Genomic DNA, 22,045 nt, shown 5'->3' with positions numbered 1-22,045 from the left:
TTCATTTACATGCTGTCCTTCCTACTGACGCATGCACAGTCCATAGTAGGGGTCTCGCTCCGGTGGTCATTGGGATGAAGTCAGAAGTCTTCCTCAGGTTACTTCAACCCAGCTCCTCTACTCAATCAGTCAAAGCCAGTTTCTTTGGCTACCTTTCTCTTCCAGCTGTATTGTCTTAACTATAGACTCAGCTGTGTTATCCCAGCTGTATTAGCAATGTCAACATGTCCCACTAGTCCTATTCTTCTGACATTCCCCAAGGCCTAGGATGCTTAATCTTCATGAAGGGTCCCTATTTTCTTGATTCTTGAATTCAGGAGAAGGATCAAGGTTTTTCAAGAGCTTGTATTACTGACTTTTTCCTCATAAGAAGTAAAGATTGAAGTAGGATATTCAAGAGAGACTGTAACAACAGTGGGTCCATTTAATAAGAAATGAGAATTTGAGAACCGATAAATAAGAATTTATTATGTAACATATGCTTATGAACTCAAAGCGGAGAGGAAAAAAGGTGCTACTGACTGCACTCCAAGAGGAGGTTGTACGTGACTTGGGAGATAGTTGGTCTGAATTTGAATTGGATAAATTAGTCAAATGCAGATAAAATGAGCTAATATGAAATACTAAGGTGTGTTCATGCAGTAGCATTATAGTTTCATGTCATATAGTGATACAACAGTGTCAGAGATTTCTTCATCCTTAACTTGTCTTCCTCTGGAATTAAAAGGATTTTAAATATCCTTTTACTGCTCTTAGGGAGCTGAATTAAGGACATACTGGAGAACTTTTCAGCCCATTTATGGTACTGAATCTGATAGCAGAAATAGCTGTTTTTAGGACTGGTGTATTGCAGAATACTGATAACTACACGGGGCTCTTATTTTGTGTTCAAGTTGTGATGCTGAACTAATAAAAATTTAAAAGATAACAGAAAAGAATGGTATTTGAAAAGGTTCTTTTATGTTGCAATAAAGAAGATTGAAATGGTAAGAGGTGATTATCAACTAGTTAATACAAATTCAGCTCTGCTGCTCTGTCCTTAAAGAAGTGCTGCAAATGGCTTTTTCTTTCTTTTTTTTTGTAATAAAGAACAACTGTAAGTATGTGCTAATTGCAGAAGTATCGTCGCACCTTTGCAAAGTGTGTTTTAAGCTTTGGATGTGTATTGCATTAAATAAGTGTGGTGCAAACCAGTGCTGCTGGAAGTGTACCAAAGAAGGTCTTGCTTTGCCTTTGCTAATGTTAGTTCTTAAATAAGAAGAAAAACATCTATTTTAACTTAGCATCTTTAAATAACAGGTCCAGTTACCATGTGTGAAAAGTCTTGGGTGCTTTGATATCTAGAAATCTGTGCTCTGAAAACTTTTTGTTTGCAATGAAACTGTTCAGGAGAACAATTCTGGATAAGGAGAACGGTTTAGGTAACTTCTAGAGAAGTGGAAGGAGTTTAGTAGCTTTTTGTATTTTTGATTTTGTGTATATTTGCATAGGCACAGTAACAGACAACAATACCTATAATGGAGAGTTGAAAAGATGCATATCTGTGTTTTTCACCAGATTTTGTTCAGATGTTTTCTTTCTCTACTTTTGTTTTTGCTGTCTTTCTAATTTTGTCTTTTCCCAGCATCATTATTATTATTATTATTATTATTATTATTATTATTATTATTATTATTATTATTATTATTATTATTATTATTTTAACTCAAGATACACATTTGCATGAAAATTTTTTTAGTGATTTCTTTCTTGTTGGGAGGAATCGTGGGGGAGGTGTGCAATGGTATAAAAACTGTACAAAGCTACTTTGTGTTTTTTTGGCATGTTCGTGGTGCTGGTTGGTTGGTTGACTATTTTTAAATAAGTGTGTTCTTTTTCCAGAGCAATGACAATGAAGAACGTCTGCAGGTTGTAAAACTTCTAGCAAAAATGTTTGGGGCGAAGGATTCAGAGTTGGCATCTCAGAACAAACCGCTCTGGCAGTGCTACTTGGGGAGGTATGCTATATTAGTTCCACTCCCAGGAGACAGAAAACATTCAGTGAATTGTAATTCAATATTTTTAAACAGCCTCCTCTCCTCCCCCTCTCCCCGCCTATTTTATTCTCCTCTCAAATGATACAGTTAACAATGCACCCCTCTGCTGTGTCTGAAATCTGGCAAATAATATTTAGGAGGTTATTTGATAGACATCATCTGCATTTTTGTTGCAGAGTGGACAATTACAAGTCATCACTTTTTAATTCTTCTTTTTTGCCACTATCTATACTGATATTTCCAATAAAAAGAAGCAATTATCTTAATTTGAATTTCTTTACAAATGACACTGTTTAATGATGGATTAATTTTAAAACAATATCAAGTGACATTTGCAGTATTGGATGTTACCAGATCTGTTTTTGATGGGGTTTTCATGTATGATATTTGTTTACTGGCTTTAATTCTTTGTATAATTTGAATACTCTTAAAGAGGTATGTAGTATTTACAATGCAAAAAGCAGTGTTTTGTTTTTGAAATATTCTGCCAGTTTGATATAGGAAACAAAGCTGGAACTTGCAGTCAGAAAGAAGTCAAGAATATCTGCTGTGATGAAAATGTTTTTGAGTAACTAAGAATAAACTGTGTTAATTATTATAAATGCAGTAGTAATTTCATCATCGTAGAATCACAGGGTTGGAAAGGACCTACAAGATCATCCAGTCCAACTGTCCTCCCATTACCACTGCCACCACAAGCCACTAAACCATATCTTGTAGCTCCTCATCTAGACAATAGCATTCAATGATACCAAACACAGAATGTCCTCAGAGAAATGCTGCTTCTAAGAGTAGAGGAAATTTAATTGAGGGAAGGCCTTGTTCTTGAAAGTATGTAACAATTACAACATCACATGTAATTTAAAAATAACAGATCAAATTGGATTCCAAATAAAATAATTCATTGTGTTGCAATATGAAACAATGTAGTCATATATTTTTTTCATAATTACTGTTTTCAGCCAGTTATGAACTACAGATGTGCATTTACTTTGCAAGGATTTTAAATAAGTTAAAATAGCTGTTATTAGAGAAGCCATTCTTAAATATCTTCCTTTAGAAAACATAACTAACTTTTACTAAAATAGGCATTTTTTGAAACATCTTTCTTTGATAAATAAGCATTTTTACAAAAAAAGTGTTCTAAAACTTGATTAAAAGTTGTTTAAATCCAGACATTTTGATGCATTTTATTTTTCAGAAGAAGGTAGCCCTTATTGTGTCAATCGTTCTGTTTATATCATTACTTATATCAAACTTAAACATGAGAAAATGCTAATTTTCAAACATCAAATTCAGTTCAGTCTTTCAGAAGCCAATTTTACTGAAGATGAAGTATGGATCATTCTTAGAAGGAATTTGTACTAGGTTAGATGCCCATTGATTTGTAAAGAGAAGAACATCACCATTTTACACCATTTTTCAGGTGCTGATTCACGGTTCATGCTTGAGTAGCTGGAAGGTTAGAGAAATGATGTTTAAAATGTAATACATCTTTCAGTAAATAACTGTTGTCTGCCTGTGAGTTTTTCATGTGTACCGGGGAGGATATTTCCTTTCCTCTTTAGAACAGGAATCAATATGTGGGCACAAGACTTTTCTTAAGGATGATCAAATGAATTTTAGGAAATCAGAGCTCTTTTGTGCATGTAACTGTGCATGGGAAGTGTAGATTTCTTTTTTTTTGTGGAAAGAAGCGAGTAATGAGTGACTTTTTTTTTTATGATTTTGCTGTTGTTGTCATTGTTCTTGTTGTAATGTATTGTCTTGTTTCAAAATAGGTTTAATGATATCCATGTACCTATTCGTCTTGAATGTGTGAAATTTGCAAGTCACTGCCTTATGAACCACCCCGACCTAGCAAAAGACTTAACAGGTACAAGACTTATTATAACATTAAAATATAGTTATAAATCCTGTGGAGAAGTCTGGAAGGTTAGTTTTAACACTAAACAGCATTCTCTGGCATCATAGAGGGTATAATTGAGGTTGGGTTTCTTACTGGCAGAGTCCCTTACCCTCCAGTGCTGCCTCTCAGATATGGAGGTGGTGCACGAAGAATGCCTTAACCCAAGGCCTCCTTGTCTTTGAGTAGTTGCATTCCCAACTGCTGTTGAAATGAAGCACCGTGGGATCAGGCAAAAGCAGCCTGTCCAACTAACTAGTCATGGCATTTATTAGGGTGTAGAGTGTAGAACTTAAGTTCCACAAACAAAAAAAGTGTAAATATTATGTAGCCACTATCTAAAGTACCAAAACAGTCCTTGGGACTGTGACCGCAGCCATTGGTTTCTCCTCCATATCAAACACAGCCGGTAATTCAAAATCTTAGTAGGAGGAATGCAAATGGCACGGATAGAAGCATTTGGTATTTGTCTCTCCTATATGCCTTAATGAACAAAAGTGCAGTTTATTGAATGGATTGCTTTTTTCAAAGTGTATTTGAAGGCTGCATCTTCCCCTGATGACTCATCTCCCTCTTTGGAGGTAGTATGTTTGACCATCTCCCCTAAGGAGGAGATTTATGGGGCTGTTAGTTGCATGGGACTTCCCTCCTGCCTGCTTGAACGTTTGTCAGTTTAGACAAACACATGCAAGCTGAAGTCACGTTGTAGTTATTGTATTGTTAAGCTGCGACTTCTCTGTAATGGCAATGGTAAAGATTCTCAGGAGTGCATTTTCAAGGTGTTTTTATTTTTTTCACTGTTGCTGAAAGACATTGTGCCCCCTCTAATGGTGTCCTCTGAGAAATGTAACGCAGCTCGCCCCTTTCTCTTCCTACAGTGCTTATCGCAGACAAATGGTTCCAAAATTTCTCTCTCACGGGTGTTGTATACAATAATTGTGCAATGGCAATCTTCATTTGTTTGAGGCTGTTTTCATCTGAGACTTTTTTTTTTTTCAAAAAGCTCTTTATTTTTACAATTTTGTAACTTCAATTGCAAAGCTTTATTTCTTATGCTTTTTAATTTTTGACATTTGTGCTGATTACCAGCAGTGTGAAGGGTGAATATTTCAGATAGACTTGGGAATTATCATTCACTGAGCTGTAGTAAGAGTGCAGTAACTTGTGGTTATTTAGAGCAAACTTAGAATTTTCCATGTTTCCTAATGCTCTTAGTGTTTCACTGATACATGCTGCATGCAGTGATCTGATGGCCTTTTATGTGCATCCTCCTACCAATGTGTGCTCCTAAATTAACCTAGAATACATACTTCTAAAGATAAATGAAGTTTGCTGTCTGTTTTGTGCTTTTCTAAAACGATAGAAATTCATAAAAATGTGATACTTACCAGCAGAAATCTTCAGATGTATAGGAGAAAATTAGTGGTAGTACCAAATAATAAGTAGCAATGTGCCAAACTAGTCTAGAAGAATTGCTTTAAGTCGAGGAATTATAAGGATTTGTCTGAGTCAACATCTAGTTTACTTGAGTATGCTTTTTTATATCTCAGCTTACTGTGCTTATGTGATTCACATTGTGGAGTGTTTCTAGAGCATGTGAACTAGGTTCAATTTGGAAAGTAAGCGAATGGTATTCAGGAGTGCAAGTAATGCACTCTGTAAGTCCAGGGACATATAGGAGTCTGCAGAGAGTAGCTTCTAGCCAAAAGTAGGGCTTTAAAATGCGTATAGTGTGAGTATCAAGTTCCTAGCACTGTCTGCTCAGCTTTACAGATCCAATTCTCTTGGACTATAATAGTTGCTAATGTAGATATAATGGATATTTAATATATTAAGCAAATAAAACATTTATTACAGACGTTCCAGTGAAGAGTAAGGAAAATTAGTGGTTTCTTACTGTCAGTGCTCCAAACTGTGGAAATCCATGGTTTTCCACTTCTGTCAGTTGGGGCAGCCCCTAGAGAAATAAAAATAGCTGAAGCTGTGTACTTAAAATAAAGTACTTATTTTTATTTCCCCAGAATATCTTAAAGTAAGGTCACATGATCCTGAAGAGGCGATAAGGCATGATGTTATAGTATCCATAGTTACTGCTGCTAAAAAAGATCTGCTGCTTGTCAATGATCACCTGCTTAATTTTGTCAGAGAACGAACACTGGACAAGCGGGTAAGACATAATTAGTACCAATAGTGTCTTCTGTTCTCTTGCATCTTATTGTAATTGGCTTTGTTTCTTAGAAGTAATACTTCTAAAGTGCTGAACTGCTTTTTAAAATATCTAATGAAAACTCATGTAAAGCAACAATTTTTTGAAGCAGTGTATTTAATGAGGCACCTTTTGCCCCGACTAAACTGCAACTTTCTTTGTGCTGTATTATTATGATATCTGTGTTTCAACATGTAGTATATTTTGCTTGCACTACTTTGTTCCAGTTGTCTAGTTTTTATAACTTTAGAATAAAATTAGACCCTTTTATAACATTGACATATTTCAAATGAGGTTTTGAGAGCAAATTTCAAAATGTATGGCAGATTACTGATGCAAATTGTTTTGCCATTAGAGATAGCTGGATTGCTTAATTTTAATTAGAACTTTGGAAGACTGTGTGTATAGTAGCTTTCAAATGTGAACAGCCTTGAAATTTAGTTTGGTTTTGCCTGGTTATTTGGCACAACATAGAAGTCTGCTTCATATTTTAAAGTGGGGTAAACAAGGCTGCTAAAGGCAAACTTAAAATTGTCACTTGACTTTTTTTCATTTGGTGACATGCTTTTCCCTGCTACAGATGTAATACAAACTCAAGTTTTCAACAACAGGTTTGTGAGAAAGGGTGTTGAATTGAATTGCTTATAATTCTAAATTCAAGAGGTGTGCTTACATAGTGGTTACCTTTGTTGTTGTGTTTAGCATAATAGAAGTAGCATAATGTTTGTCCTAATGAGAAAATATTGTGCTTATTACTCAAACTTATTTAAAAAAAAAAAAAATTTATTTGGAGGTAGAATAGGAAATACCTACCGGGAAGTTCAACAGTTTTTTCAGGTTTGAATTTTAAGCTGCTAAATTGTGGCACTATTTATTTTTCTCAAGTGGAGAGTGAGGAAAGAAGCTATGATGGGACTTGCACAGATATACAAGAAATATTCATTACAGTCAGAAGCAGGAAAAGAAGCTGCAAAACAGATATCATGGATCAAAGATAAACTTCTGCATATATATTATCAAAACAGTATTGATGACCGGTAAGTCACCTTTTTGGAAACTGGGTATGTTTTTGGATAGATGTGGTAACTTCTCAATTTGCTTTTCCTCTGAGCTTACATGTTGACAAGGTGTTCATTCTGTATGTTTTGAAGAAGTGCACAGTCTTCCGTGGCTACAGTCAAATTTTCATAAAATCTTGTAAAGGAAAGGACCTTAAAGATCATTTAGTTCCAGCTCCCCTGTCATGGATAAGGTGGCCAACCACTGGATCAGGCTGCCCATGGTCCCATCCAACTTGGCCTTGAATGCCTCCAAGAATGGAGAATCCGTGACTTCTTTGAACAACCTGTTCAGTGCCTCATCACCTTTGGAGTAGAGAATTTCTTCCTAACATATAATCTAAATTTACCCTCTTTTAATTTAAAGCCATTGACCCTTTCCCTGTCAGTATCTGACAGTGTAAAAACCCCTGCTGCTTTTAAGTTCCCTTTGAGTACTGGAGGGACCCAATGAAGTCTACCCAGAGCCTCCTTTTCTTGAAACTAAACAAGACCAGCTCTCCCAGCTTTTCTTCGTAGGAGAGTTGCTCCAGCTATTTTATCATCTTCCTGACCTTCCTCTGAACCCACAGTGGGAACTAGTTTGGGAGCTGGTCTGCCTTGACTAATTGATATGATCTTGTTGGCTTTCAAGATGAATCTTTGGTCTTCATAGCATAATGAAATACAAAAAACATTGCAAACCTATACAAGCCTTTCTAAAAAATTGTACTATTGAAAAATGTCACCTGCAAAATTAGCAATTATTTCCCATCTTACCACATGAAGATAGGAAGAATTCTCTTGAACATCAGATCCTCATTCACAGGTTTATGAAAATTTCAAGATCTCTTAAAACTAGCTGAGCTTGGATTTTGACCACCTGATCCCATTGGAAGACTCTAGGAACATAAGCTTGCACATAAGGATGAGGGTTTTGTTCTCATTTCCAGACTAAATGTACACGATTGCAACGTGGGTGTGGTTTTCTTTCTTGGTAACTGACAGAAACCAAAATTTGTTTCTTCTGTCTCTAAATAAGATGTAGCAGGAACCTTTATTAATTTCCTTATGAATGTACTTGGAGTTTCACTATGGAAGCAACAGAAATGAGATTAACTTTTCCATTCAGAAAGGGGCTTCTGACTACTATCTGAGTTCTTCTGGGCTTTGTGATTATGTCTAATAATCAGCATGAGTTTTATTTCTATTTTAAGCCCTTCATATTACATCAACTCAATAACAGACATGATACTAATCCTTTAGGCTGATAATTGAGACATCCTTTGATTTTTTATCTAGATGTATGTAATTGATTTTGATAATGTCATCTAATAAATGTTCTGCTAACATCAATACTATGACTTCCTTAGATATCTTGTGTCTACGTGATGCTGAGTTTTATTGAAAGTTAAGTGGCCTTGCCTTTAGGCTTTTGAATCTTAGTATGCCACAACTAATTTCTAGAGAATTTCTGAATGAACTTATTAACAATTTGAGCTCATTTCTTGCTTTCAGATTACTTGTTGAACGCATCTTTGCTCAGTACATGGTCCTCACAACTTGGAAACAAATGAAAGAATGAAATGTTTGTATTACCTTTACGCAACACTGGATTCAAATGCTGTAAAGTATGTGCTATTTTTTACTTAATGCAATATAATTTTTAATACAGTTGTTATTGTAAATTGGTTCTAAATTGTTATGTCTAGCCTAGCGCAGTATACAAAAGCAGTTCACAGACTATTAGTATTGCTATATTACATTTTCAGCATGCTCCCTCAGGTGAGAGTTTGAAAAACCAATAGGGTGGTTTTCAAGGTGTGGTACATTTTAACCATAGGCAACTTAAAAAAAACCAACCAACCAAAAAAAAAAAAAAAAAAAAGACAACAAAGAAGGCAGTGCCAAAGGGCTGCCAAGGGGGCCTTGTGTGCATGTCAGTCCTCTCATGTCTGGAAAGAGTTAGCATAGATTAGTGGCATTTACTAGATCTTATCTGACAACTTTGGAATTAATACACTCCTCATTTTAGCAGCCAAGATGACTTAAGAGTGGGAAGAAATTACTTGCTTGCCTCTTTTCCTTCAGCACGCATTTTACTTACAGTTGTGTTTAGAGAAGACAGATGTGTTTAGAGAAGGCAATTATTTGCCCTCTCCAAGTTAAAATTTGTGAATTAGACTAATGACAGTTTTGCTGCTGTAATGTTTGCTGTTTGATTGGATTTCCTTGATTTTACTTAGTTTTTGGAAATCAAATGTATTTTTTCACAAATGTCATAGAATGGCTAAAAAGCAACTTTGGAATTCAATTATAGGTGTTTGGATGCCCTGCATTTTAGGTGTAATGTAGTCCAAAGATACTACAACGCTAGTTTTATAAATTAAAAACAATATTAAGAAGTTACTGTTGTAGTAATTTCTGGTACAGGCTAAACAAAATGTGGAACGGGATTTTTTCAGTACTTGGTATTTCAGACAACAAATAACTTCTGAATTCTACAGCTTTCACATGCTGCAGAATGCATTTGAAAGATGTAGTATATTCACTTAAATGGGACTGACTTTTCCTTTTGAATTCTACTTAAATTGAAATGGTGGATTTACTTTCTTTTTTTTAAAGATGCCTTATTTTTCCTGGGAAGAGAGCTGTAGGCTCTCTCTAATGCATCCCTTACAAGTCTAAATCAGTGCCTACTTTTCACAGTTTGGACACCTAGTTGGTGCTTTCTGGGAATTGTTTTGATAATAAAAATCCTAAATATCTGCCTTAGCCTGCTTCTTCGAATGGATTTAGAAGAATGACTTTGGTCTTGTACAGCTAAGTTCTTTACGAGGCAGACATCAGTTATTACCCGCTTTTAAAAGCACTGTAGCTAAACGTTTGAAATGGACCTTGTTTCAAAATCATTCTTTGTTCCAGTATAGTATGGTCAGTTAAATTTTCTATATCATTCCTTCAGGAAACATTTACTGTTTGCTCACATGGTGATAAAATTTCAGGTGACGGGCACAGTTATACTGTTTATTGAATAGGAGACTTAGAAAATTTTCTCCTTTTTTAATGTATTTTCTCTCCTTTTTTTTTTTTTTTTTTAGAGCATTGAATGAAATGTGGAAATGTCAGAATCTGCTACGACATCAAGTAAAAGATTTGGTTGACCTAATAAAACAACCAAAAGTAAGTTCTGTTTGTCTTTATTCCACAGTGAACGTGGGTTACTTAAAATTATAACCTGCTTTTAATTACATTAATGCCAATCATAGAATCATAATCCAGATCATTTTTAATGACAGAAAAGACTTTGATCTGCTAGACTACACTTGCAGTAGGAAACATACGTGTCTTTTGTCAGTAAGAGTGAAGAGAGAGATGTTTCTAAGAAATTCATTAAATATTTGATACTGAAATACACGTCCCTGGTATTTGAGTTGCATCTTGCTGGGATCGTTTTGGTTCCTGAAAGAGGAAAAACAACATACAATTTTTTAACTACCAACTTGAGCAATTGAGAAAACATATCTGAAATTTCTGATTTCTTTCCTTATGTAACTTAGTAACAATTAAGAAATATATTTTATCCCAGTAGGTTGGTTGTTCCTCTTCTCTCTTGTAAACTTGTTAAATGCTATGTTGGGAATGTTAAACTACACTGTATATCTTTGTTTAGAAATTTGCTCAGTAGGAAAAATAAACAGTCCTAGAAGGTTTAGAATATTCTCAAGGTAAATTTTAGGTTTGTTTTACTTGTAAGTGCACATTTTCATTTGGAAAAGAAAGATGAAATTCTAGGACTGGTTTAGAATGTGAGGATAGCAACTTTAATAATAAAACTTTTTTAATTTGGGGCCTTTAAAAATAATATTTAGTAAAATATAAATGTTCCTGTACTCGTATTCATATCTTTTGACTGTTTTGATGTTTTTATGTTCTCTATGTGAAAGAAACGTAATTGCATTTTTATGGCTGAATTATCAATTTGTGGAAATTACCTGAACAGGATGAGAGGGGAGCTGTGTTTGCACAAGTGTAGTTGGATTATTTAGTGTCTACTTGGATGTACTACTGTCTTGAACATAGGAGACCTATCAAAATCATACTGCTCAGTCCTTTTGTAGTTAAGTTGATTGCAGTGAAATTATGATTTTGACTGAGTGCATTTAAAACATGCTAGAATGTTGCACTGAACTCTAAACACAGTAATTGCCAATACAGTAATGCTTTCTTATGTTTAAGTGACAATTGAAATGATTTCAATCGACTTTTTCATATTTTTAGTGTAATTTAAATAAACTTAGGTATAATCCTAAACCTGAGTTTGCTTCTTTCTTCTGCGTTTCAATTGGAAGTGTTAGGGATGAGAACACAGCGCTGAGTGATGGAGTACTGCTGAATTTGGTTTGTTGTCAATTAACAATTTTAATTATTGATTCTGATATTAGTCAGAAATAAAAGCAAGCTAACACTTAGCGAAATGCCCTTTTGCTCCCCATCTGACACTTCTGTTTCCAGCTTCATGATCTCCAGTCTCCTTGCTGCATGCTATGGTAGATGTAGGGGCTCCTTTTGCTGCTCGTTTCTTTCCCTACTGCTGTGCTGTGGGTACATCCACTGTCTGCGGTTCCTTTTGAGTCAGTTTTACCTTCTCCTTGTTTCTCCTTTCTACCCCAGCTCCAGCAACTCTTACTGTTCTACCTGTCTTCCTTTCACATTTCTCTGTTCCTGCTCAGATCTCTTCTGCCCTGCTGTCCTTCCTGCCCCAGGGTTTCTCATCCCTAGCAGCTACAACCCTTAATGTTTCCACAGAGGTTCTGTGGGCTCCTCTGACCAGTGTTGGTGGGTAGGCTGAGTGTGGAGCTGGCTGAAATCAGCTGTGACCTTCTACTGCACAGGTCATTCTTGTAGCCCTTTGCCAATTATGCTCAATTAAGATGCTCAGCTGATTGTAGTAAAACTTTTTTTTTTTAAATTTTAATGGAAATTGCCATTCAGAAGTGTAGCAACTCCTTTATTTCATAAAACCAAACTGAATGAACAAGTAATCTTTCAGAACATAACTTAATGTTACCATATGTAGATTTTTCACTTTGGTCCAGTTTCTACCTTTATTACTTACAATACCTTAATTGTTGACTTTTTTCCATGTGGCGAGTATACACATTGCAAGAGCTCTGAGATGTCCTGGGGTAGGACAAGAAGCAATGTAAAGAATGGCCAATGGGAAATTCTGAGTAGATAGTAAGGAGGAAAACAAATAAGACTCCAAGGATGGTAAAATATGGAACAGTTTGTCCAGAGAGGCTGTGAAGTCTTCATCCTTGTAAATACGTAAAAACACAGTAAGGTGAGGCCTGGAGCAAAACCTTATCTATGCTGGCATTGCTTTGAGTAAACAATTCAACCACGCAACCAACAGTTTCCCCTTCCAACCTAAATTATTCTCTGACTATGGACCTTTTGAATTTTCCAGTCCACTGTTTTTCCCACATACTTGAAAATTATTTGGACATCCAGTTAAACTCTTCAGGGTTTTCCCTTCCCCACCCCATGAGGCTTTCTCTTTTATTGCCCACTGCTTTCCCCAGTGTGAGCTCTATTGTTTAACAAGCATGATTGAGGAGACTGAAAGTATCACGATCAACAGAAATAAGAAGTTTCCTAACTTTTTCTATTCTAATACAGAACAGACATCAATCCTGTCTTTAGGCAGAGATCTTTTTCTGAAGAACAAAGGCAGAAATCCGATCACTTCTAATTTTCTCCTCTAGAAATGATACAGTTAAATTTGCTTGTCCGCATATGGGAAAGTGGGTGAATACTCTTGTGTCTGTATTACAAGTATAAGCTTAATTTGCTGCAGGTATGCTGCTGTTCTGATGCTTCTCTATCATGAATGTAAAGATGTATGGATAAAATTCCACAGCCTTCTAAGCAGAAATGTTTCTTGATCACCGATTGTCATTATTTGGTGGGGTTATATATCTAGAAGTTAAAAGAATCCTTCTGACATAGGCCATCTCATATTTGGATGAGTGATTTGTATTTTATGCAATTTAAAGGCTGTTTTAATGAGAGCTTCAGTCACTAGTACTAGAAGACCAACTCAGTACTGGAAGATCAGACAGGAACTCCACAATAAAGGGTGGTGGGTTTTTTGTTTTCTGATTTGCAAGAGGAATGCATTTTAGAGGTTCTGTATCAAGTAAAGCCTGTAAACTGGAATTGGTTTCTGGGGTTCCCTCTGCCACCATGTATTTCTGAATATAGTCTGAATGTGCCTGTTCAGCCCTGAGATGGAAAAAACCCCAAAACAGCAGTGTTCTTCTGACACTTAGGATGGCAGGAAGTTCTCTAAAATATTTAATGCCTGGAAGTGTGTCCATGTTGTAAGACAGAGATGATATTCATTGGTAACACTGCTAATCTTCACCTCATGCTCTATTTTTAGTGGCCTTCCAGAATTTGAAGGGACTGTATAAACAGAAGGGACTGTTTACGAGTTTACTGTTTACAAGGGTGGATAGCGACAGGACAAGGGGAATGGTTTTAAACTGAGACAGGGGAGGTTTAGATTAGATATTAGGAGGGAGTTTTTCATACACAGGTTGGTGACACACTGGAACAGGTTGCCCAAGGAGGCTGTGGATGCCCCATCCCTGGAGGCATTCAAGGCCAGGCTGGATGTGGCTCTGGGCAGCCTGGTCTGGTGGTTGGTGACCCTGCACATAGCAGGGGGTTGAAACTCGATGATCACTGTGGTCCTTTTCAACCCAGGCCATTCTGTGATCCTGTGGTTTTTATTATACTTCAATCTTTCCAAGATTGACACTGTTCTCAAAAGGTTAAAAGAGTTACCATATCCTGATCAATTATCATTTTCTGCAATAGTTCTGGAACTCAAAAGCCCATTTTCTTTTGGAGTGCCTAGTTTTCTTCAGAACAGAAATTTCCTCTGAACATTTAATAGACACTTTAATGTGTTTAGCAAAGTTACTGTTATAAACAGCATCTGTGCTACCTCCAAAGCTGACTGGCTTATTTGAACAGTGTTTGAAATCTATATTGAATTTCACTGAGAAAATAGAAATTGTATATTCCTGGATTTGACTTTCACCTCTGTCTTGATGGTTTTCCCCTCTGGTCTGTAATAATTTTGAGTCTTCCCATAAGAAGATGTTAGTGTCTTGCAACACTGCAGCTTAGTGATGACATGAGGCCGATGAAAAGAGCCACCATCAGTCTTCATTGCAACTGCTTTGATACGAGGAATTTTTTTGTCTTTGTTGCCTGTTTGTAATTTTGAGGTTTATCTGTTATAGAGGAGGTTCTCGAAATGACAGTTCTAGCACTGATGGTTGATAAGTGCTATTCTTTTTAACACAGCATATTCTGTGTGAAAGATCTTGAAGAGTGGCTATGTTCCCATTAAAATGATAGTCCTCTGAGAACAAATTAAACATTCCTAGCCCTTGGCAGATACTACTTACGTATATTTATGAATACTCCTGCAGATATAGTAATCTGTTCCACTAAGAATGCACTTTCAGAAGTCACTGGACAAAAAGAGTGGTTTGCTGTATGGTTTGGAAGCTGCTATGGTCTTGGCTCCATTGCTATATGCTTGAATTTTCATTCAGGCTCCAGTTTTTATCCTTTTTAAGATTTCAGAGTTACTTGGAAACACTTATTATGTAGCAATGAAATATTTCAGTTTGTTTATTGTTGCTAATTTCATTTTCAAGCAGAAATATATTATTTAAAAATTCTGTTTTTCTTGTTTGACTTACAGACAGATGCCAGCAGTAAAGCTGTATTCTCAAAAGTGATGGTAATAACAAGTAAGTGAATTGAAGTATTTACTGTAAGCAGAATTACCTACTGTAGAAAGTATCCTTGAAGCTTGTCACTCAATGTTTTGCTATGATTCTAACTGTTGTAGATTAATTTTAAATGTAGATGACGTAGTGTTATTGTGTCCTTTAGCATTTATTATATATTAACCGATGTTGATTAACCAACTAAATTACATATTGCCTTACCTGTTTTTGAGATGTCAATATTGTAAGTGTTGTCCAAAATCCTTTTTTCTTCATACGTATATATAAAAGCTGATCAGTTTATAATGGTTCCAATTGCTGTAGTTCTGTATTTCGTTTTAAAAAAACAACTAAAAAAAAACCAAAAACCAACAACGTACAGTAAAACATATTTAGTAGAATTTGTTTTGAGCCAACGATCCAGTAGTTGTATGCCGTTTTCTGTGTCAACTTCAATTTACATCTCCTGTACAAAAACCATGAACATTTGAAGAAGCATACAAATACTTTTTGTCAATGAATTCTTGTTGAAGTATGGAATGTAAATATAAGATTAATACATGGCTTAAGAAATGCATTTTGTAGAGTTGATTAAAACATTGTAAGTTATTCTAAAGTTTAGTTTCAAAGAGGGAGTAATTTAGCAAAAATGCCCTTTTGAGGTTTATTGCTTGTTTTATCAACTTATCTATATACAACATGTACTTCTTTGTGGACTATAGACTTTACATTGTTGCTGTGGTTAGTTTCAGCTGTTACTAATTTGACCAAGTACCCTTGCTCAAGGTAGGCCATGTTCATGTGGGATGACAGTTATGAAGTGAAAGGGAAAACAATTGAAAGGGAACAGACAGGTCTGTGGGTATAGAACTCTTTAAAAATTAGTGTCCTTGTAGATATATCTGCAAATTAAGATGTTTTGTTGCCTTTTCTTCTCTTCTTGGTTAACTTAAAGACAGGCAGAAATTCTGTTGGTGAGATGTGTCAAATTTGTGTAACTTACATCCTAATATTTATTAAAATAAATAGTAATTTCTCTTGCATGCTTTAAGGAAACCTTCCTGATCCAGGGAAAGCTCAAGATTTCATGAAGAAATTCACACAAGTTCTAGAAGATGATGAAAAAATAAGAAGTCAATTAGAAATGCTTGTTAGCCCAACATGTTCGTGCAAACAGGCTGAGGGATGTGTGGTAAGAATAGCTCTTAGCATATATGTCTGTTTTGAGAAATAAATTGGTTATAAACATAACTGAAACATATATTGCAGAGGGAAATTACAAAGAAGTTGGGCAACCCAAAACAACCAACAAATCCTTTCTTGGAGATGATTAAGTTTCTTCTTGAGAGAATTGCTCCTGTGCACATTGATACCGAATCCATCAGGTAATTTTGTGTGCATGTTGTGGACTGCAGATCACATAATTTGAAATTAGAATTTCTAATTTTGCCTTTAAGCACAAACAATAATGGAATCACTACGGAAGAGGAATTTTTACGGCCTACTGGCCAGCAGTATTTTCTTATTTTTCCTTGCTTAGGGATTTTTGTCTCCTCCTTCAGATTGTAACTACACAATTGTTTGTCATTCATCACAGCTGGGATAAACTGTCAGCAAAAAATGGATTTATTACTCACGGGGGAAGTTTGGTTTGCAAGTGACTGCCTTACTTAAAAGGAAATTTCTGTTCATGGCTATTGAAAAACTTCATGAAAAATTTTCATCCAGAATATTAGCTCATAGTAACACAGACTGAGTAACTTAACTGAGGAAGTAAAGGTTGTGGTGGTGTGGCACCAAGTGTTTAAGCAGAAGTAAGCCAATGAAATTATGGCAGTGAAAAAAGTAATTGCTGAAATAATTGTTTAACAGATATGTTTCATATGTGGTAGAGTCTTAGAGAAAACTAGTTCTAAATACTGGTAAATTCTTATCTGCTAATTCCAGCTGTAGTAACTGACTTATAAGTACTTGAGCTTTTCAGTTTATTCTTGTCACGTAAACAGTGTAATGGTGCTGTTGAGATTCCATTTAAAAAATCTTTCAGAAACACAACTTTCCTGTTGATCTTGGATAAAGTCCTGCTAGATTTTTGCTTTCAAATTTGAAAGTACATATAAAAACATCACAAAAGCAATATGAATTGTGTGGTTAAGTAATATTCAAATGTGGTAAGCTGTAACGTTTGTTTCACTGTGTACATGCTGACTGACTAGCAGGAAGAGAAGGGGAGTAAGTGTATCTAAAAAAAAAAAAACAGAGAAAAACAGGTATTTTTAGTCCTGCTACAGAGTTGATCTTCTTCCATCTTTGTAAATTTTTCACTGAATTTTTCTTTCATTTTTCAGACTGTCAGATTATTTTATTTTCCTACAGGTAGTTATTTTTGTCCTGTTAGGTGCATAAAAATTGAGAGCCTTAGCAGGAGATCTATTTCTTGTGCTCAGTGATTATAATTATTTACTGAAGGAATATTCTGAGTATTGTTCAGTCCTTTGCAGGGAAGCTGCCTTATAGCACTCACTAACAGGAGCATTTGGATAATTGCCATTTGCCTTCCTAGGGAACAGTGTAAGAAAAAGCAAACATTACTGTCAAGGAGAAATGTGCAGGAGATAAGTCTGTTAGATTTCTCATCAACTTCCTGAACAGCTGTTTAATAGTTGTTTACCTACTACTGTTATTGATGGTTCTTGTGCATAAGTTTTTAAGTATCCATAGGAACTAGTAAACTCATCGTAATTCTTACCTGAATTTGTTACTTTAATGCTCAAATTGTTTGCTTACTTGGATCATCCTTCCAGAGTAATTTATGTATACTGCTTAAATCATGGTAGATAAATGTTTTTTGTTTTTTTTTTTTTAACTTAATGTTTAATGGGAGATGAGGACGTTTGGATTATTTATGTAGTTGACTTGCATTTATTTTATGATATGCTTATGTTTTATGGGTGTTAAGTTTATTAAATAAAATGTATGTCTTGAACTATGAAAGCAGACAGACAGAATGGAGTTGCAGTAAATGCAAGGCTGTGATTTTGTTTTTCCCTTCAGTGCCCTTATCAAGCAAGTAAACAAATCTATAGATGGAACAGCTGATGATGAAGATGAGGGTGTGCCTACTGATCAGGCAATCAGAGCGGGTCTTGAGTTGCTTAAGGCAAGTGTATTCTTGGTCATCCGTAAGCATGTGAAAACTATAATAATTTTTTAAAAATAACTTTGTAATTATCAATTAATAATTTAGTCATAAGAATTGTGGTGGTTATTTGGAAGAGTACTGGTTTGGTTTTGATTGTGTTTGCTCTGATATACATTTATAACCTCTGAATATAAGGTTATTTTAGAAATGATTTAGAAGCTTTTCTAGAATACAAAAGTAGTTATATTTGTGATATTGACTCCTGATTTATTTATTTATTTATTTTTATTACTAGAGTGTGAATTCAGTGGTTTGTGAATATCATTTATAGTTCTTCTAGAACTGTAATTATGTATGGCCATAATACTGTCATTCTTATGAATTCCATGTACACTTTGGTGGTCTTACCTGTTTTTAATGTATGTAATCTTCCTTGAAGCTCACTTATCATAGCAAACCCCACCCAACCTGAACCTCTCTGATGCAACTTGAGGCCATTCCCTTCAGTCCTGTATGCAGGAGAAGAGGCTGACTTCCACCTCACCACAGTCTCCTTTCAGGCAGTTGTAGAGAGAGATAAGGTCTCCCCTGAGCCTTCTCTTCTCCAGACTGAACAATCTCAGTTCCCTCAGTCACTCCCCATCAGACTTGTGCTCCAGACCCCTTGCAGCTTTGTTGCCCTTCTCTGGACGTGCTCCAGGGCCTCAGTGTCTTTCTTGTAGTGAGGGGCCCAAAACTGAACACAGTACTCGAGGTGCGGCCTCATCAGAGCTGAATGCAGGAGGACGATCACCTCCCTGCTCTTGCTGGCTGATGCCATTCACCTTCTTGGCTACCTGGCCACACTGCTGGCTCATTTTTAACCGAGCATTTACCAACACACTCAGGTCCATCTCTTCCGCACAGTCTTCCCTACACTCTGTCCCAAGCCTGTTGCATTGCTTGGGGTTGTTGTGGCCAAAGTGCAGGACCCAACACTTGGTCTTGTTGAACTTCATCCCTTTTGCCTCAGCCCAGAAATTCAGCCTGTTCAGATTTCTCTGTAGTGTTCCTACCTCAGGCAGGTTGACACTTCCTGCCAGCTTGGTATCACCTGCAAATGTATGGAGTGTGCTCTGAATTCCCTCATCCAGAAAGTATGTTTCTGTGAAGACCAGCTTCTGATCTAACCCAGTACTTGGTAATATAGATGTAGCCTCTGAAATGTATATGCTTACAGCAGCAGGAGAGGAAATAACAGACTGTGAAATGCAGTAAAATTGATAAGGTCATATATAAAGAGATTTAAGAGATGCTCAAAAAAAGGACAAAGTTAGAAGAAGAGGAATGTCATATCTCAGAAACAGGCAGTATACTAGAAATATTCCAAAATAGTAGCCAAAAAGCGACTCTTGAAGGAGCATTCTGTCTAAGTGGACCTTTAAAAAAATAATAACATGTTTGTTGTTTTTGTTTGTTTGTTTTTGACAGGTACTTTCATTTACACATCCTATCTCATTTCATTCAGCTGAAACTTTTGAATCTCTTCTGGCTTGCTTGAAAATGGATGATGAAAAAGTGGCAGAAGCTGCATTACAAATTTTCAAAAATACAGGAAGCAAAATTGAAGAAGACTTTCCTCATATAAGATCGTAAGTTGTAAATGTTATCATGGGTGGTGTTTTTAATTACATGGGATTATTTGAATGGTATGGTATTATAATGCATTCTTTTGTAAGAAGGTGTTACTTCAGGTAAAACAGAAAAGATTTAAGTGACTTAAAAATAGAGTAACTTTTTGAGGTGTGGAAGCGAACTGTATGCAAAGAAGTGTTAGCTGGTAATACTATAATTTGTGTAATTGCCCTTCAGAATCACTTACACTTTTTTTCTAAATTAAGTATATAGCAATGTAAAAATGTTCTTGGCAATTTAATATCTACAGAGTGATGAGAATGTGTAGACTACGGCATTTAGTAGCTCGTGCTTCTGTAATAAAAGAATTTGTCAGTTTTCTCATATGAATACATGTATTACCTTGGATGCAGAGATAAAATGTTCATTTTGCCACATGAGATTTTATCAATAGAAACCACTGTGGCAGTCCCTTTCTTTGAGAAAACTGCCAAAATCAAGAGAAATAGAATTTTTACTGGGATGTTACGTTCTATACTTGTATCTATGTGTTTTTGTTAGTTTGATATTTTTTGAGGAGTTACGTGTCTTTTTTCTTTTTTTTTTAAGTGCTTTGCTTCCAGTGTTGCATCATAAAGCTAAAAAAGGACCTCCTCGTCAAGCCAAGTATGCTATTCACTGCATCAATGCAATATTTTCCAGCAAAGAAACACAGTTTGCACAGATATTTGAGGTAAAAATGAAAATATTTGTTTCTTTATCTTTTTTTATAGTACATATGAAAATTAAGAGATACAGTGGCAATTTATATGGCAAATTAGTCATACCAAACTTACAGAAGAAAGTATTTTTCCCCTTTTCTCTCTCCCTTTGATCCCTTAAATTTGACAAAAAACGGTCGTAGAAAATGATTTGATTTTTATTTTTTAGTTTTTAGTTTTATAATCTGATGATCCATCATGATACTGGAGCAGGTTACCTAGGGAAGTTATGGATGCCCTCCTCCCTAGAGTTGTTGAAGGCCAGGTTGAGTGGGGCCTTGGGCAGCTTGATGGGTGGTATCCCTGCCCATGGCAGGGAGGCTGGAACTAGCTGATCTTTAGTCTTTAGAGCGTTCCTTCTATGATCATGCTTAGGGTTGTTTATTTTAATAGGCTACAGTGTAAAACTCAACTGCAAACTGTTCTTGGAGAGAGGACTTAGACACCACCCCTCAGTGCATTTGGGATTGGGCCACAGTAGTCAAATGGCTACGGAAGCTGTGAAAAACTGAATTGTGGTAGAGATTACTTAAATAGATGTCATAGTTAAAACTGCAGACGTTTCTTCTAATTAGTGCTGATCACCTTGAAGAGTGAATGAATCCACTACTGAAATTACCATCTTGAAATGTATTATGCTCACCTCTTTGATAGGAAATTACTTTTTAAATTTGTTGATAGTCAGTTCTGGTTGGACTTCCATTTCTTACACCACCCATTTTGTCTTTTTCTTCTTGATTTTTTTTTTCTTTCAATTTATTGGAGATCTGCTGGTGAACATGACGTTAAATCTAAATAACAAATATTTATTTTAAAAAAATGTACTTCTGAAATACGAATATCTCTTCCCCCACCCCTGATCTGAATAAGACATAAATTATATAGTTAATACTTTAATTTGTTGCCTTTATTCTAGCCACTGCATAAAAGTCTGGATCCAAGCAATTTTGAGCATCTCATTACACCGCTGGTTACTATTGGCCATATAGCCATGCTCGCACCGGATCAGTTTGCTGCCCCTTTGAAATCTTTGGTTGCCACTTTTATTGTTAAAGACTTGCTAATGAATGATAGGGTAAGTATTTTAGAACCTTGTTCTAAGGTTCTCCTTCTCCTGTTGCAGGATACTCATCAGATAGATGTGATCTTTTGATCCTGCTTTTTGTAGATGGCTGTGCTTGTATTTCCACATATACTGTGTGAGCCAGTTGAATACACACAGAACAGGAAAGGGAGGAGTATTAATTTGGTAGTCCTTAATAAATAGATAAATGGTATATAGCACAGCATTTGAGATTATTCATGTCTGGCTTTTTTTTAAAAGTAGAAATATTGATATTGACTTCAGTCACTCTTGTCTTAAGTGATCAAGTTGTATTTCTTATTTTTATAGAAGTGTGTATTGGCTTTAGGTAGCAAACTTTCTCATAGGAGCCGCAGAGATGAAGTGTGTTGTAGTGACCTCAACCCCTTTCTCTGTCTCCATGCACTGTTCAGTTGGGGTGGAGGCAAGAGGATAAAAT

At 35.8% G+C, this 22,045-nt stretch overlaps 1 protein-coding gene across 1 annotated transcript in view; it reads left to right on the top strand.

Moving 5' to 3' along the window:
* Window positions 1-22,045, top strand: part of PDS5B (PDS5 cohesin associated factor B) — a 100,812-nt gene that overhangs the window by 44,728 nt on the left and 34,039 nt on the right. Inside the window, 14 exon segments of the mRNA XM_015852030.2 lie at window positions 1,882-1,997; window positions 3,818-3,912; window positions 5,964-6,109; window positions 7,034-7,185; window positions 8,704-8,735; window positions 8,738-8,816; window positions 10,287-10,368; window positions 14,978-15,026; window positions 16,058-16,197; window positions 16,275-16,390; window positions 18,060-18,165; window positions 19,618-19,778; window positions 20,371-20,494; window positions 21,439-21,597. Of these exon segments, the coding sequence (XP_015707516.1) occupies window positions 1,882-1,997; window positions 3,818-3,912; window positions 5,964-6,109; window positions 7,034-7,185; window positions 8,704-8,735; window positions 8,738-8,816; window positions 10,287-10,368; window positions 14,978-15,026; window positions 16,058-16,197; window positions 16,275-16,390; window positions 18,060-18,165; window positions 19,618-19,778; window positions 20,371-20,494; window positions 21,439-21,597 (1,557 nt within the window).

The sequence above is a fragment of the Coturnix japonica genome, chromosome 1 (assembly GCF_001577835.2).
Source record: "Coturnix japonica isolate 7356 chromosome 1, Coturnix japonica 2.1, whole genome shotgun sequence".
NCBI classification, from domain to species: Eukaryota; Metazoa; Chordata; class Aves; order Galliformes; family Phasianidae; genus Coturnix; species Coturnix japonica.
This window is presented reverse-complemented; position numbering and strand designations above follow the sequence as displayed.